Source organism: Podarcis melisellensis (genome assembly GCF_964234715.1).
Source record: "Podarcis melisellensis genome assembly, chromosome: 16".
In the NCBI taxonomy this organism is placed as follows: Eukaryota; Metazoa; Chordata; class Lepidosauria; order Squamata; family Lacertidae; genus Podarcis; species Podarcis melisellensis.
In genome coordinates, this window is record NC_138533.1 from 23164054 (window position 1) to 23181604 (window position 17551).

A 17551-nucleotide genomic window follows, 5' to 3' on the forward strand; every position below is an offset into this window, starting at 1 on the left:
GCGAGTTTTCTGTTTTCTGGCTGCTGCAATTGAATTTTCTCAGTTGTCTTCAAGGGCAGCCCCACGTAGAATGCATTGCAATAATTCATACTGGAAGTTTACACACACACACAGCGAGAGAGAGAGAGAGAGAGAGAGAGAGAGAGAGAGAGAGAGAGCTTTTTTCTTTAAAAAATGTTTAGGGGTACTCTCATTTTGACTCAAAAAATCACCATTTTATAGTTCAGCTTGGGGAAAATAAACACAGTAAATGGACAAAAGTACAAAGGTTCACAAAATGTTTGTATGTGTCCCCCTGCGTCCCCCCAGAATAAAGCACTGTACACACACACACACTATGTATATGTGTGTGTTCTGTTTACACACACACACTGTGTACCAGTTCCTGCCAACACACCCAACGAAATACAAAGCACATTGACAAATATACACCAATGTACTCCATGCACCTTGGGAGTGGATGCCAGCTCTCAAAAGCTTATTTTGCCAGTTCAGAATTGTTGAACTAAGGTCTTTGTCGCTGCTTTGTTGCGCAACAATCTCCTTAAACGAACGCAACCCTTGTGTGCAATTCTTAAAGGTCCAAGACCCCTCTGCATCTGAAGAAGGCAGAGAACATCTCCTGTGCACAGCTTCATTCTTTAATCTGCTCCTTCCTTCTCACTGGAGGAGAGTTAAGCTGCTTTCCCAAAGGGGCTTGATCCTGACATATCTGTGTGGAAACAGAGGTCGGAGTAATCATTTCCACTTTGAGCCAAACTTGCTTTTGCCCCACCCCAGAGTGCTTGTCTCTAGGATGGGAGGCTGGTTTAACTTGGAGGAGGCGGGATTTGTCCCGGTATATAAGCCAAGCCTCTGTCCTAAAAAGTAATCAGCAAAATATTCTCTGCCTGGGACCAGGAAGCCTGGTAAGTGACTGAAAGGCTGTGACTGAGTCATGGTGGTTTGTGGGTTTGCTAAGCTCTAGTGACCTCTTGTTCTTATTGTTGCTTCCTGACCACAAATAAGCTTTTTCTTTTGACTTCTGGGCTTGTTGCTAAAAAAGTTGGGGGCTGGTTGCCAGAACTTTAATAAAGCTGCAATCCTTTGCCTTGTTATAAGGTGGGGGGGGTGCTCCTTTCCCCCTATGGGGTATCCAAGAGCCCATATAGAGTCCTTAAGTGGGTCCCCTATCAGAAGAGGAAATAACAGAGGCCAACCAGAGTATATTGAGAAGCAAAGCGGCTAGTAAGCCTGATCTTTATTCAGCTGTTGCAACAGGGTCCCCACTCACCACATGCAGAAGGAAGGAGAGGAACCCAGAACGTTGGTGTGCAAGCCCTTAAATAGACTTTTGAAATTGCCCACCCTGTAGCCCAAGACCACCTCCCTAAAACATCCTACATACATCACAGAAGGAGGTGGTCTACAGCAGAGGAGGCAGTCTACAGCAGAAATCCTGTCTGCCAGGATACCTGATAATGGTCATTGATTGCATTACCTGGGCAGTCTGGCCATTCTTTTGTGATGGTTAAGACTTTAGTTCCTGAGTCCCAGGTCACAGGCTCATCCTATTCATACACAAATACATCCTTGAGACAGGATTTGCAAGCAAAGACAGTGGGCAGGCTTTCCCCATTTCCTTCCTCCCTGCAGTGAAATATTTGAGGTCAATTTGGGGGAGCTTCAGGATTGCTCTCCTGTACTAGTTCAGACATGTGGTTTATATACTTGTTTGCCTTGTACATTTATGAACATTTTATCTGTATTTGACACCTTAGAGTTCTTATAACGGCCTGCATCTGTTCCACTCGTGAGGAAGCTCTAACGATTGGCCCTAAACCCCCCCAATTATTTTTGTTATAATTATTTTGTTTACTGCATTTTAAAGCCAATCTTTTCCTCCAAGGAGTTCAAGGTGGCTTAAATGATTCTCCGCTTCCTCGTTTAATCCCCACAAAAACAGATAGGCTAGGCTGGGAGGTAGCAATTGGCTTGAGAGAGCCTTCTTGGCTGACTGGAGAGTTGAACCCTGGTTTCCTAGGTCCTATGCTCTAACCACTAGGCCATACTGGTTCTATATTGCCGTACTGTGAACTTTAGAGCTTGTTGTTGTGGACCAACATGGCTGCCTTTGCTTATTATGCGGTGTAGTGGCAGACCAGGACAGGGGAGGGCTGGGTTCAAATCCTTATTTAGTCATGGATGGGGTTTGCAGCCTGACCATGGGTTAGTTGCAACCTCGGAGCCTAGCAGAAATCAGCATGGTGTCCTGTAAATGTTATTGGGTTTCAGCTCTGATCACCTGGGAAATGACTTATCTTTTAAAAGTCAAGGAGCAGAAATGTCAATCATAATAACTTATCTAAACCTCTTGGAAACCCACCTGACTTGGTGGCCATTGCAACATCTCGTGGGAGCAAATCCCATCCTTCTCACTAGGTGCTGTGTTCAGAAAACTTTTTCTCTGACCTGGGTTTTCCAGCATTCAGTCTCCTTGGATGCCTCTGAGCTCTGGGATTATGAGAAGAGGGGCGGGGCATGACTTCTCCCTATCCGCCTTCCCACACGATGCACAACTTTAAATTCAATTTTAAGCTGCAGTATGCACTGGATGTCTTTGAGTCATACACGTCCTGAATTCTTTCAGCATTTGTTATCTTCAACCTCTGTGCTGCTGCTGCTTCTTCTTCTTGCAATTAGGTATTTCCAACAACCTGGTATTAACCTTATCCAGGCGTTGTATATGTGTGATGATCATAGCTGTCAACGTTTCCCTTTTTTAAAGGGAAATTCCCTTATTCTGAATAGGATTCCTCGCAAGAAAAGGGAAAAGTTGACAGCTATGGTGAAGATCTGTATAGTGCATGAAATTTGCAGAACTCATGTATTGGTGGGTCAGACATCGGGCAGAATGCTGGAGCTTTGGCCACCAAACTGCTCAAAACCTTCTGGGACATGGGGAGGTAATAGAAGCATGAGTGCATCTCTTTCAACCATGAGGACCAGAAACTTGCTATCAGTTCTTAGCACAAGAGCTGCAGTTCCAGCCCTGCATTCTGTACTCTTATTCGTCGCGGAGTTTTATTTATTTCATTTCCTAAAATGCATGCACTGCTGGATTGTAAGAAGAAGGAGAACCTCAAAGCAGTTTGCAAGAAAGAGAAAAGAATTGTATTATCAATAAGAAAAAAATAGCAACGATAATAGAGGCTTTCAAAAAGTTAAAAGAACAAGAGACGAAAACGCGCGTCAACTTCACAAAGCTCTGGCTAGGCTTTTCTAAAGAGGAATGTTTTTGGCAGGCACCGAAAAGAGGACAGTGAAGGCCCTGCCTGCTCTCCATAGGCAGGGAGTTCCAAAGTGTAGATGCTGCCACACTAAAATATGCATTTCTTACAACTGCGGAACAGGTATTATGTGGCACCAGTCATTGCGCCAGTTCCACCGGTTGAAGTGGTTATGAAGTAAGGTGATCTCAATTTTTTCCCCATAGAATATTTATTAGGATTTTTTAAAGTATTTCAATAAAAATGAAAAAAGAAAAAGAAAATAACAAAAATACAAAAGTAACAGAAATATTTCTGTTTAAAAATACTTAAAAACACACATATTTTCCATTTACTACTTTTCCTTTAACTTATTTCCCGGACCTCCTCATACCTCCCTTTTTTGTATTCCACTTCAAATTGTTGGTTCAGCAAATCCTTACCCTTAGATTTTTACCTGTTTATAACCTTTTTTTTCCATATTCTCTTAAAGCATTACAGCTGGAAACCACTTAATTTCTATCCAACATCATTCGAACATTCATTAATTTTACAATATTTCTGTAGGTAGTCTTTAAATTTCTTCCAATCTTCTCCCACCGACTCTTCTCCCTGGTCTCAGATTCTGCCGGTCATTTCTGCCAGTCCCATATAGTCCATCACCTTCGTTTGCCATTCTTCCAAAGTGGGTAGATCTTGTGTCTTCCAATACTTTGCAATAAGTATTCTTGCTGCTGTTGTGGCATACATAAAAAAAGTTCTGTCCTTCTGTAACACCAATTGGCCGACCATACCCAGGAGAAAGGCTTCTGGTTTCCGAAGTAAGGTGATCTCTCAGGCAGACTAGTCCCAAGCTGCTAAGGCCTTTATATACTCTTCCTTTAGTTTTATTTTATTTTTTTAAAGGCAGCTGCCAATCAATATGTTTATATATGGTGGACAGATTAAGAATTGGAAGTTCTCTGGACCTTATCTTTTCTATCTCCTCTTTGAAGCTCTTTTCTGATTTATCTAACTTTTTTCCCTTGATCTTTTTCATCAGGGGATCTTAATCAGATTAATACTGGGCAAAAAAGACCTTTGAAGTTTTGTATTCCTCTTTATAAACTCTAATTAAACTTTTTTTTAAAAAAAAGATGCTAGCGGAAGAGAGTTGTTGCTAAACCGGGGAGAACAGAGACAGTGAACATGTGATAGCATCTGGCTAAAGTCTGAGGAGTACAGAGTTCACGGCCATCTTGTGACGGGGAAGGAAAGAGCTGACGTCTTGAGGGTGGAGAAGGGATATGGAAGTCAAAGCCAGTGGTTGGCTCTAGTAATCTGGAGGTGGGCATTCAGCTTTCTGGGGTGTAAACAGAAGTCTCATTCTTGCAAGGAGCTGGTGAGGGAATAAGTCTCAGTCTGCACACTGTACCAACCTGAGACTGCAGGTAAGGACCGTAGGGCAGGTAGCCCGTTTTAGACTTAATAATCTTATAGCAAAGGTAGTGGACTCTCCTTCAATTGAGGTTTTTAAACAGAGGTCGGATGGCCATCTGCCAAGGATTCTTTAGTTGTGATTCCTGTCTTTCAGGGGGTCGGACTAGATGATCCTTGGATCCCTTCCAACTAACTCTCATTCGCCGCAACGTCAGATGAGAATGTGCAGGACTGAATCTAGGGTTTTATGGGCAAACCGTGCTCAGGGGTGGGGCAGCGATTTTGCACTACTGATTCCTGGCAGGGGAGGTTTAATCCAGTTTGCATTTGAAAGTAACTCACAGTTTCCAAATTAATATGCTATGCAAGACATAGCTGCCCTTTGAAATTCGCCCGCCTCTGAATTTTGCAATGTGATTCTTCAGCCTAGGAATAAGTTCAAAAAGGCACATGCTGTGATAAAGTGTGTGTGTGTGTGTGTGTGTGTGTGTGTATGCGCACAAATGCAATATTAGTGGAAATAGCATTTTAAATTGCTTTAGGAGAGTTTTATACAATAATGTTCCCCATTGCATACAATAATGCTTTGCCTACAATAATGTGCATATTAACAGAAGTTGGCACGGAAATGCTGGTTTCATGATGATTTTTCCCTCCATTGCAAACTGAGATGAGAATGTGGAGGGCTGAATTTAGGACTGGGAAAATGGGCAACTGGCTCCAACCGGTCTCACCTCTCCTGTGATTTTGTGGCTCTCCTTAGCTCTGGGACTCCAGATGTGCTGTGTAGTCAAGTGAAGGAATGGCTACTTGGGTAATTGGTGCGGCAGTTCTGGACTAAGGGATTATCCACATTTAGCTTTTGTCCTGCTCTTTCCAGGCACAGGCCTGTGCTTAAAAGCTCCATGTCAGACTGGTTGCTTGGTTTGCCCAGGAAACCCGCTCTTTAGTGCTCAATCAGAGCAAATGTCAATTTGAGTTGTCTGCAGATTGCTATTTGCTCCGATTGAGCTTTAAAGAGCAGGCTTTCACTGGAAATTTCTGGAGGGGGGGGGAAGGATGCTTAGACATGGATCTTTTAAAGCATGGGCTGTGCCTGGAAAGAGCGGAGGAATAAGCCCTATATGACCTTAGGATTCCTCCTTTTCCTAGGGAAAGGGTTATAGCTCAGTGGCAGAGCATCTACTTTGCACAAAGAAGGTCCCAGGTTCAATCCCCAGGTGGGGTTGGGAGGGACCCCCTGCCTCAAACCCCGGACAGTCTCTCCTAGTCCTTGTAGACAACACTCAGCTAAACAGTCCAATGGTTAGACTGGGTATAAAGCAGTTTCTCACTTAAATCATCCCTTTATTCCGAAGCATGAGGACTAGAATCTTGCTTTATTTTTAGGAGAAGGGCCATAGCCTAATGGTTGAACATCTGCTTTGTTCAATGCCCCAGGTTCAATCTGCAGATATGCCTGCGAGTGTCCCCCTGCCTGAAGCCCTAGAGACGCTGCCAGTCAGCGTAGACATTACTGAGCTAGATGGGCCAATGGTTTCTAATTTAAAATCACCCCTTTATTTTAGAACCACGAGGAACTTATTTGATGCTATGACGTGGAGCATCAGAATTCGCATGCAGAAGGTCCCATCAGGTGGGACTGACAGAGACTCCTTGCATGAAACCTTGGAGAGCTGCTGCCAGTCAGTGTAGACATTACTGAGCTAGATGGGACAATGGTTCATTCATTCATTCATTCATTCAGGCTTTGTTGGCATAACAGGATCTGAGTCAGCGTGATGACTCTCCTTTCTCCCCGCCCCCAGAATTGGGTGATGCTGCTCAGTGCCCAGCAATCTGGCCCAATTGCCCAACCGCTGCTGTTCCTTGCCACCTGACGCAACTGGACTGGTGAGGCTGGCAGACACTCTGTCCCTTTTGGCAGCCCCACCCTGTCCCTGTTCAAAGGGCAGACGAGGTTCTTTGCTTCTATAAACAGAGAGGGCACTGGGACAAAATCCAGTAGTGCTGGCAGAGCAGCTAGTGAAAGTAAGTAAAAGGCCACAGGCATTGCTTGACTTTGGGTCGTCTGTCAGTCTCATGCCAGACAGCAGAGCCAGTTATATTATTGAGGTAAGGTAGCTCAGGGGCAGAGCATCTGCCTTGCTTGCAAAAGGGTCCCAGGTTCGAAACCTGACATCTCCAGATCAGGCAGATTCTTATTTCATTCAGGTCTTTTCTTTTTAACCTTAAGGACTAGAAAGTTTATTTTTGGGGAACGGGTTTTATAGCTTACTGGGAAACAGAGCATCTGCTTTGTACAATCCTCAAGTCTCTCCAAGTAGGTTGTGTGCCGGAAGATTCACCCCAGTACTTACTGGTTTTCCCAATCTAGAGGGGCTTATAGGCAGCCCTGTTCAAAGATTTAAGTCAGTCGGTTGACAGATCGATTGGGTATCTGATTAATTTTTATTCAGGAACAGGTCCGTCTGTCTGCGCCCCTCCCCCTTCTGAAAAAGTGGCCCATTCTTAGGGCAGCAACTAAGGAGGAAAGTTTAGGGAGATACTTAGTTAATTTTTTTCAGGAGAGCAAACTTTTTCTGACCGAATGCCTGATTTTAATCACTATTTTAACTGTGTATTTTATTCTTTTTTTAAAAAAAATAATTAAATACTTTTCAGATATACACATTTTGCTGATTTTACAATCATTTTAAAACTTGACTTCCTTCCCCCTCTTTCTGTGGTGCCTTAAAATTATTTTTAATATCTTCTGCATATCTAAATTAACTTCCTCATTTATTTTCTTTCAATATATACTGCAGGTTATTACAATAATCCTGCCAACATTTTTATCTGTTTACAATTTATCTGTAAACATTCAATAAACCATTTCCATTCTTTTATAAAAAGTTTGTTATCTTGATTTCTTATTCTCCCGGTAAGCTTTGCGAAACTGTGTATTTTATTCTGATCTATGAATTTTGTGTTTTTTGCAATGGCTTCAGCTACATACAAATAAACAGGTGGGGCTGGGAATGTCCCCTGCCTAAAACCTTGGAAAGCTGCTGCCAGTCTGTGTAGACAACACTGAGGTAGATGGGACAATGGGCTAACCCAGTACCGGGCAGCTTCCTGCTTACTTCATTCTGTTGGATTTTTTTTATAGACCCATAAGGACTAGAATCTTGATTTATTCTTAGTCAAAGGGTTGTAGCTCAATGGTAGAGCATCTGCTTTGCATTCAGGATTGAATGTTCCCTGCTTGAAACCCTTGAGAGCAGCTGCCAGTCAGTGTAGACAACACTAAGCTTGATGAACTGCTGGTGTGACTCATTATAGAGCAGCTGCCAACATTTCTACTTGGGGCTGGAACATCATGTTCCTTCCCTCCCCAAACGCCCCAATTTATGAGCTGCCTTATCATGAGACTTCCACGTCTTCTCTGCAATTGGCAAGAACTCTTTGCTGTACCAAAAGTCTTCTCCTTCTGGAATGCGCAGTTTAATTTTGGGTGCAAAGTGGGGGGCACAGCAGGCTGCCTTTCAACTGGGAAAGTCTAATTGCTGCATTCCTTTGAACACTACACTCTAAAAACCTGCCCCACTAAATCACTGGAATGGCCTTGGTTTCTTTCCTTATATTACTGTATTTTTCCTGCTGTTCTGAGTTCTCCCTCTTTGGATTTACCATCTTGTGTACAGTGGTACCTTGGGTTACAGACGCTTCGGGTTACAGACACTTAAGGTTACAGACTCTGCTACCCCAGAAATAGTACCTCGGGTTAAGAACTTTGCTTCAGGATGAGAACAGAAATCGTGCTCCGGCGGTGCGGCAGCAGCAGGAGGCCCCATTAGCTAAAGTGGTGCTTCAGGTTAAGAACAGTTTCAGGTTAAGAACGGACCTCCAGAACGAATTAAGTTCTTAACCCGAGGTACCACTGTACTTGCTGAAACAGAAGGTTGCTGGATTGGCCGGCACTTTATGTTGGAGAGGAATTGCTTTTCAAATTGACATCCTGTATTAATATGAATGTTAAAAAGGTAAAGGGACCCCTTACCATTAGGTCCAGTCGTGACCAGCTCTGGGGTTGCAGCGCTCATCTGGCAGAGGGAGCCAGCATAGAGCTTCCGGGTCATGTGGCCAGCATGACTAAGCCGCTTCTGGCGAACCAGAGCAGCGCACGGAAACGCCGTTTACCTTCCCGCCGGAGCGATACCTATTTATCTACTTGCACTTTGAGGTGCTTTTGAACTGCTAGGTTGGCAGGAGCAGGGACCAAGCAACGGGACTTCACCCCGTCGTGGGGATTCGAACTGCCGAGCTTCTGAGCAGCAAGTCCTAGGCTCTGTGGTTTAACCCACAGTGCCACCTGCGTCCCTAATATAAATGTTAGGTCTACTGATTTTCATATTTATCTGTTTTCTCTTGGATGGCCCAGATAATATTTTGATACAGAGATGTCGGGCCTCTTTTGTCTAGAGTGTCACACCTTTATCTCCCCATCCTTGTGGGCCAAGTTTGACAGGTGGGCAGGACCATCCACCTGTCCGTCATCTAACAGTATGATGACCCACAATCATGGCTTTCCAGAAAGGATTCTGGGAACTGTGTTTTGTTAAGAGCTGTATGAAGGCTCTTTCCCTCCCCAATCTTCAACCCCCAAAGTTTATTGGGAACAGGGCTGGATTGTTAAATCACTCTGTCAATTGTAGCTCTGTGAGGGCAATAGCGGTCTCCTAGCAACTGCGCACACCCTTAACAAACTACATCTCCCAGAATTCCTTGGGGGAAGCTGTGACTGTTTGAAGTTGTATCATATTGCTCTAAATATATAGTGCGCACGGGGCCTAAGAGGACTGCTGACTCCAGTCCTTAACGCTGCTGGCAGGGCTGTACACCAGTGTTTCCCAACCGGTGTTCCGCGGCACACTAGTGTGCCGCCGGACGTTGCCTAGTGTGCCGTGGGAGGGAGGCGGGCGAGTCGGGCTAATCCTCCGGCCCCGCTCCCCCGGGGAACGTGCCCCGTCATCCGCTTCTGCCTTGCTCCCTGTGACAGGAATTCCCCAAACTGCATCAGCATCTGCCGCTTGCCCAGCAGCCCCGCCGCTGCCTTGTGCCCGGCGCCCCCGCCATCCTCGGCGCAGGGAGCGAGGGGCGCGCAGGCAGGCGCTGCCCGGCGGAGCGACGGCTCCTTCTGAGCGGCTGGCAGTGTCTGGGCATGACTGGCCTCCCGCCTGGTCCCGCGGCGGCTGCAGACGCGGCCGAAGCAGTGCAGGGAAGGAGACGCCCGGCCGCCCAGCCCCGCCCCGCATGCTCCCACTCTCTCTCGGCGGCCGGGGAGCGGGGCCAAAGCGGGCCCCCACCTGAGTGGCGGCTGCGTGAGCCAATAGGCGAGCTGGGGCAGAGGGGGAGGCGGGGCTCCGGAGAACAAAGGAGGGAGGGGGCACCCGGGAGAAGGGGGCGGGGCGGGAGGAGCGGGGAGCGCGGCGCTGCGCCCGGGACGCCCCAGTTCCGCCGGGTTAGAAGCCGGCGGCCTACCTCTGCTGGCAGTGGAAGGCAGCCGGGTCTGGGTCGCGCCCCGAGAGTGGCGGGGTCCGCGCACAGCCTGCCCTCCAGGCTGGGAAGTGGCTCCTAGGCTCCGCCTGAAGCCACGCAGAGCCCGCAAGGCGCCCTCGGCGCAACTTGGCCGGGGCAAAAGGCGAAGCTCTGGAGGGAAAGGCGGCCGGATTCCCCTCCTCGGCGGGTCCGGTGGTCTCCCGCCTCCCCTGAGGAAGGGTCTCTTCTTCAGCTTTTCTGATCCTTTGTGGCCCCGTTGGGAGAAGCCGAAATAAACAATGGCCGTGCCATTAAAGTTCTCTCTTTTATAAAAGGGATCCTAATAGAATCGTAGAGTTGGAAGGGATCCCCAGGGCTATCCAGTACTGTACAACCCCTGCAGTGCAGGAATCTCAGCCATAGCATCCATGGCAGACAGACATCCCACCTCTGCTTAAAAACCTCCAAGAAGGGAAAAACCTCCCGAGGGAGACCATTCCCCTGTTGAACAGCCCTTACCAGCAGAAAGTTCTTTCCCATGTTTAGTCAAAATCTTTATTGTAACGTGAATCCACTGGTTCGAGTCCTACCTTCTCTACCTTCTATGCTGTTACTATTTTTTATTTTTTTTTACATAAGTAAAAAGTGACCTTTCCCCATCTGGCATGGTGGTGTGCCTCGAGATTTTTTTCATGAAACAAGTGTGCCTTTGCCCAAAAAAGGTTGGGAAACACTGCTGTACACTACACCCTCCAAAAGGGGACGATGCAAAGGGGTGGCAGAACATCTGCTTTGCATGCAGAACATGTCCAGTTCAATCCCTGGCAGGACTGGGAGACACCCCTGCCTCAAACTCAGGAGAGATGCTGTCAATCAGTGTGGGCAATATCGAGCTTAAAAGACTCCCATGAGAGGCAGCTTCCTACAGAGCTCTATTAACCAAGCTTTCTCTCTCCCTGCAGTTTGGACCAAAAACTTCACCCTTTCTCAAGGATGGACTACGCAAAGAAGTCTCTGTGCTTGCTATCCCCTCGGTCGCTCACCAAGTAAGTGCCTGCAGGGCAGTCCTCACGACAGGGTGGTCAGCTGTGACTGCCTTGAGCAGACAGGGGGGCTATAAATGTAATAATAAATGCATGCTAAAATGCTGGTGAATATTCATGATGACCTTAACTTCCTCCCCCTCCACAATATTACCATTAATTTATTAATTGCCTTCATATATATGAGGTTATATTTTCTGAGAATCCTCCGGAAAAACAATCTCTCAAAGGATCTCTTGATGGCATTTTACCATTGTACTGTGGAGAGCGTATTAACTTATGGTCTGTGTGTGTGGTTGCACAGTCAGGGGAAAAACAATGCTGCCCAGGGTTGTAAAGACTGCGGAGAGAATAATTGGGTGCACTCTTCCCACCTTGGATCAAATCTATGCTTCCAAGTGCCATAAGAAAGCAGCAGAGATAGTGCAGGATAGTGCGCAGCCCGGAAATGATCTCTTTCAGCTTCTGCCTTCTGGAAGAAGGTACAGGGTTATAAAGACTAGGACTAGCCGCCTGAGAAACAGTTTCTACCCCAATGCAATTTTGGTTTAAAACACATTGTAAGGAGTCTGCATGGGAGTATGTTGTATTTAAAAATGGGGTATCAGAGTTTTTGGGGGGCTAACCAGGTTGGGATAGCTGGGATAGCAGACTTGTTGAATGTCTTATGGAGATTTTTCAATTCCGTTTTTCTGTATGGGAATAAAGATATCGTATTGTGTGTGTGTGTGTGTGTGTGTGTGTATAGTTTTACAATTAAAGTTACATTCAAATATGAGTTAACATCACAAAAATATAGGATTCCCTGAATTCTTGGACTTCCCTCCACCCCCCACCCCCCGTGGGTTCTCTTGTTAGACTCTTTCTGTTGCATCTTATATTGTCCTCCATTTTTCTTTTAAAAAACCTCCATCATACCTTTAGTTCTTGTTACATTACAAGCATTGTTACAATCCTGCTACAGTAATGTTTTTAATTGTTTACACTGTTGTCCAAGATAAATTATAAATTTTCCCCATTCCATATTAAAGTTTTCATCTTCCTGGTTTCTGATTTTTCCCATCACTTTTGCCAATTCGGCGTAGTCCATCAACTTATTAATTGCCTTCTAAACAACCAGCTCATGATGGGTTCTAACCTTTGCTTGGAGTAGATCCATTGGAATGAATGCACTCAAGTTAGTCGTGCCCATTCAGTTTAATAGGTCTACTCTGAGTACAACAAATATTGGCTATCATTCAATAACCTCCAACCGGTGCAGTGAGGTGGCTAGTGGCCCTTAAAAATGGGGAACCATCTGAGAAACCAACATTTGATAGACTCCGTCCATCCATCCAGGTGTGTGTCAGCCAACGCTCCTCAAGCCCGGCCTTACCGAGTCAGCAACTGCGACCGCACCATCCGCAAGGGGATCATGGCCGACAGCCTGAGGGATCTCCACGAGAAGGTGAGCGATTCTAGGAGCCCTCTGCCAGGAGCCAGGTGGGATGGGGCAAAGGGACAGGTGGAATTTGAACCCGGTGCTTTCTCTCTAGGTACGCAGTGCCCTACTCTTAGCAGGCAACATCTCCATTGTCCTGGATGAAGATGGCACCACCGTCGAGACAGAGGAGTTCTTCCAGACTCTGGAGGATGGGACGGTCTTGCTGGTGTTGACCAAAGGACAGACATGGCGCCCAGCCAAGGTGAGCCAGTGGGCTAAGCCCTCTGCTGGTAGGACCTGGAGAGGGGTTTCCATGGTGAACATGTTCTACTAGGCCGAAAGGTGTGTGCATAGACCTTTGTCTCTCACGTGTTACGGGGTCTAAGCTAGGGTCACCAGCTTGGCACTCCTGAGGTCTTTCTCCCAGCGACGTAGTTAGCCGCTTGGGTACCTGGGGCGGCACACACACCCTGCAGTTGGGGGCAGGGCGAGCTGCCAATGGGGACAGGGTGAGCCAAGGCAGAGCGTGCTGCGTGGGGCCTCTCCGCAACCTCCCTCTCAGCTGTGGCGGTGAGCAGACGCAAGCCCCACGCTGCTCAAAAAAGAAGCACGGAGCTTGCAGGCAATCTGCCCACCACCTCCCCCTCCAGGAGAGATGCGTGGCTCAGGCACACTGCAGGCCCCACGGTGTGGCGCCCAATGCCCCCTGCCTCACCTGGCTACACCTCTGGATTAGGCAGATTTATGGAGGAGAGGGCTGTCAAAGGTGACTAGCCATAAAGGCTGTGCTCTGCCTGCAAAGTTGGAGGCAGCAATGCTTCCCGGTTTCTGGAAATCACTCGAGGGGAACATGCTCCTGCTATGGCATAGGAAGGGGCGTGTGGTGGGTGTGAGTATTTTTGCCGTTTTGTCACCCCCCTCAGTGATGACACCTGGGGCAGCCCTCACCCACCACACCCCCTTCCTTTTTCTTTCTTTATTTTTATTTCAACAAAACATTTAATAAACTAATACAACAAAACATTAAATACAATTTCCCATATCAATAGTACACATTTTTTCCTTCTTCTTTTTTAACCCTCTCCTTTGACCCCTCCCCCCAAAACTTGTTCTCTCTTCAGATCTTTAACCATGTGCACAGTTTATTCATTCTAATTTGGATGCTTGGGTTGGCTTCCCCCCCAACCGCACCCCTTTCCTATGCCACTGCTTCCTCCTAATGCCCACAAAACCTCTTAAATTCCCCTAACCTCCACTCAGCTCTCTCCTTAGTCGTGAGGTGGTGTCAGGCGTGGAGTATCCTCACTTCCCCCAGCAGCTTCAGAGGCAAGAAGAAAACACAGTTTGTATTTTATGGCTCTTGATTCAGTCATCTGGTTGCAAGACAACGGATCCATGTCTCCATGCATAGGAGACGTTGGCTACTCAGAGTCCCTCCTCTTCCGTCTCCCACAACATCCTGGAAACCTACGGAAAGTCACAGGAGTCAAATCCCTCCGCCTTCTCTGTTCTTGAACGTGGAGGGACCAGCGAGCCCTTGGACTAGGAGGGTCTCCCATACTCTCCAGGGAGATCTCTGCTGTCTGCTCTCTAACTTCTCCCTCTTCCTCCACTATCTCATAGGCATTTCCTCATTCAGCTGTACATCACCCCTGTCTCCCTCTCCTCCCGAAACTGCTGGAGACATGGGGGTCGAAATTTCCCACTCCTCCTCCTCTTCTGAGAGGAGCCGATCAATTCCCATTCCTCCTGTTCAGTCCAGTCCCTGACAGCTGGTGGAGGGAGGTTACCTTTTTCTCCCTTGAAAAACACACATTGCTGAAGGAGGTACAATGGTATCTCTGGTTGTGAACTGAATCCGTTTCAGAGGCCCATTCACAACATGAAAAGAGCACAACCTACAGCGGTGCGTCTGCACACACGCGGGTTGTGATTCACTGCTTTGCGCATGCACGTGACGTCATTTTGTGCTTCTGCGCATGCGCGAGCGGCTAAACCTGGAAGTAACCCTTTTCGGTACTTCCGGGTCGCCGTGGGGCATAACCTGAAATAACGTAACATGAAGCGGACATAACATGAAGTATGACTGTAGTTGGGGAAAGTGACAGTCTCTATCCCATTTTCTCTTCCAACTCTATGTGCTTTCTTGAGGCGTAGCAAATTCTACTGGAAACGAGTCTTCCCAGGTCGCTTGGGAAACGAAGGGTGCACTTTTTCTGCATCTTTGGTGAGGTGATCTGCGGAAAAGAGAGAGAGAGAAAGAGGTGATGGGGGGGGGGGCACTGCAGCTGCTCAAAAAACTAAATGTGCCCATTGGCCTCAAAAGGTTGGCGACACCTGCTCTAAGCAATGCAGATTCCTTCTAAAAGAAACTATTCAGGGCCAAAGTTGGTCCATTTTTTCTCTGACTTTGGATTAAGCAAATGATGTTTACTCCTGCTGCTGCTATTTTAATGTGCACAACATTTTTAGACTACTGCAATGCTTTACATATGGGGCTGCCCCTAGAGACTTCACTGGTACACTTTTAGGTATACAGGGCCTATTGTAAGTCTACTTTTCTTTTTGTTTTCTGGCAGCCGGCAGGCTACCAGCTCTCCCTGTCCCACAAGCCCCGGCGCAGGATTGACGTGGCCTGTGTAACCTTTGACCTCTACAAGACCGACCCTCGGGACTTCATTGGCTGCCTGAATGTCAAGGCCACACTCTATGGGACGTACAGCATGTCTTATGATGTACAATGCTATGGGGCCAAGAGGATAATGATGTGAGTATCAGTCTGTCTCTCAGCTCAACTGAATTAGACCTACTGATGGAGGAGAAATTCAATACAGTTCACATTTAAAGACAAACCTTTCTAATTCACACTTCTGGAACTGAAATGTGTGGACCAAAATGTGATCTTTCTGCAAAATTCACACTTTTTGTAGTGCTGTCCTCCAGCCAAGCAATGTGTAAAAAGAAAAAGAGAAAAGCATATGACTAGTGTAAAGTCTGCCTAAAAATGCATATAATACTGAAAATGAGAAAATTGCATTGCAAAAATGTGTATGCTGGGCAAAATTGCAAATAAGCCCCTTTAAGGAGTTTCAAGGCGGCTAACATTCTCCTTTCCCTTCCTCCCCCACAACAAACACTCTGTGAGTTGAGTGAGGCTGAGAGATTTCAGAGAGGTGTGACTAGCCCAAGGTTACCCAGCAGCTGCATGTGGAGGAGCGGGGAATTGAACCCGGTTCACCAGACTACGACTCCACCGCTCTTAACCACTACACCACACTGGCCCTGTGGAGAGTCCTGCCCCAGATCACCCCGCCCCATGGGCAGCCGGCCCCGCCCCTGGGTGCAGGGCACGTGCGCCACCCCAGGTGCCCGATCGGCTTGCTCTGCCGCTGTGCATACCCGCAAAGAACTTTGTTCAGAATCCTACCTGAATGCAAATCTGTGCTGGTCCCATGGGTTAATCGAGAGGCAAGGTCCAAGTCCAGTCTGAGGTCAAAGTAGCAATATGGAGGCAGTCCATAAAAGCTGAATCTGGGTGCAGGGCAGGGTTCAGGCAGGAACTGGCAACCAACAATGTTGCTTCCGCTTGGGACTGGGGCTGGCTGGCTTTTATCTGCCCCGAGGCATAGGGCGGCCCCGATCCTCAGGTGACTCGCTTCTCCTGGCCTGGAGGCAAGCACTCCTTCTGCGGGAACTTAGTTCCCTCCGCCTCTCTGCCCTGAGCCTCTGCAGCTCAGGGGAGGCTGGAGGGTTACCTGACCCAGAGGCAACCTCAGTTTCCTCTGACGGGGCTGAGAGTGGAGCACCTGCAGGCAATGGGTCCTTCATCACCTCAGGAGCCAGAGCAGACTCAGCTGGTACCTGCACCTGAGGATCCAGCACAGTTGAGGACCCTTCAGGCTCAAGCCCCGGCCCCAGCTCAGCTGGTTCTGGAGGCGGGGAATCCTGTGCAGGCTGGGATCCCTCTGAGTCCAAATCCCAGGCCATCACAAAGTCAAATCTTTGATAAGGCTCCTCTCTCTCTCCCCCACCCCCAGGGAAGCTCTACGCTGGACCCTCTTCACCATGCAAGCAACGGGTCATGTGTTGCTCGGCACGTCCTGTTACATGCAGCAGTTGCTGGATGCCACCGAGGAGCCAAAGGAGGAAAATGCGTCGCCTCGGTGCCTCCTGCAGCCCCCTCCCACCAGGAAAATGCTGCAGTGATGGTTGGGGAGAATCTTGCCTGCCACTGACTTTCATGCTAGACTTTGGACATCCCCTGCACAATGTAGCCACGCGGACTAAGGTGTTGTAGGAAGGTGCACGAACACTCACGCCCCTGCCTGGCCCTCGGGCAGAAACTGCTGGGGATCTGGGAAGTCTCACTGCTGCTGTATTATTTAACCGCACTCTAATTTATATTACTCTTTAATGGGATATTATCATTGCCATAACTCCCAGGCGGAAGCTGGTTGCCGGGCAGAGCCCAGCCTCCCCTTCACCTCCATGTCTTTATTTTAGATAAGGGATTTTAGCCTGCATGGTGTCAAGTCTTGTTCACATGGGCTTGTATTGCATTGTTAATAAAGATTGCATTAAAAAGGATTTTCTTAAACCACCTGTTTCTCTCTCAGATGTATGATGTGAATGTGGCCTTGGTGTCCTCCAGATTGTTTTGGTCCACAACATCCCTTCATCCCTGGCTAGGCATGGAAGGATCTGTCAATTTCACTTCTCTGTTTTGCTTCTTTCCTAATCCATACATTCAGTTCTCTATATTTCTTCATTGAATTGCCGATTTCTTCCTTTAAAAGGAACCTCCTGGAATTTCTTCAGTGTTTTAGTACAAATTACTGCTAATAAAACACTTATTCTTTACTAATGCGCACATTTTATTTTCATACATATATGTATGT

At 47.3% G+C, this 17551-nt stretch overlaps 1 protein-coding gene across 5 annotated transcripts; it reads left to right on the plus strand.

Moving 5' to 3' along the window:
- Positions 1-883: 883 nt before the first annotated feature.
- Positions 884-17250, plus strand: CIDEC (cell death inducing DFFA like effector c). 5 transcript variants are annotated; one of them, XM_081892566.1, is made up of 7 exons: positions 4520-4678; positions 6236-6303; positions 11150-11233; positions 12569-12677; positions 12766-12915; positions 15233-15420; positions 16691-17250. In XM_081892566.1, exons 3-7 carry the CDS (start codon positions 11181-11183, stop codon positions 16857-16859), a joined length of 669 nt encoding a protein of 222 aa, XP_081748692.1. In that variant the 5' UTR covers positions 4520-4678; positions 6236-6303; positions 11150-11180; the 3' UTR covers positions 16860-17250. The 5 variants fall into 5 exon arrangements, with proteins under 5 accessions (XP_081748691.1, XP_081748692.1, XP_081748689.1 ...); XM_081892565.1 differs by lacking the exons at positions 4520-4678; positions 6236-6303 and adding an exon at positions 884-908; XM_081892563.1 differs by lacking the exon at positions 6236-6303 and having other exon boundaries at positions 4521-4678.
- Positions 17251-17551: the final 301 nt, after the last annotated feature.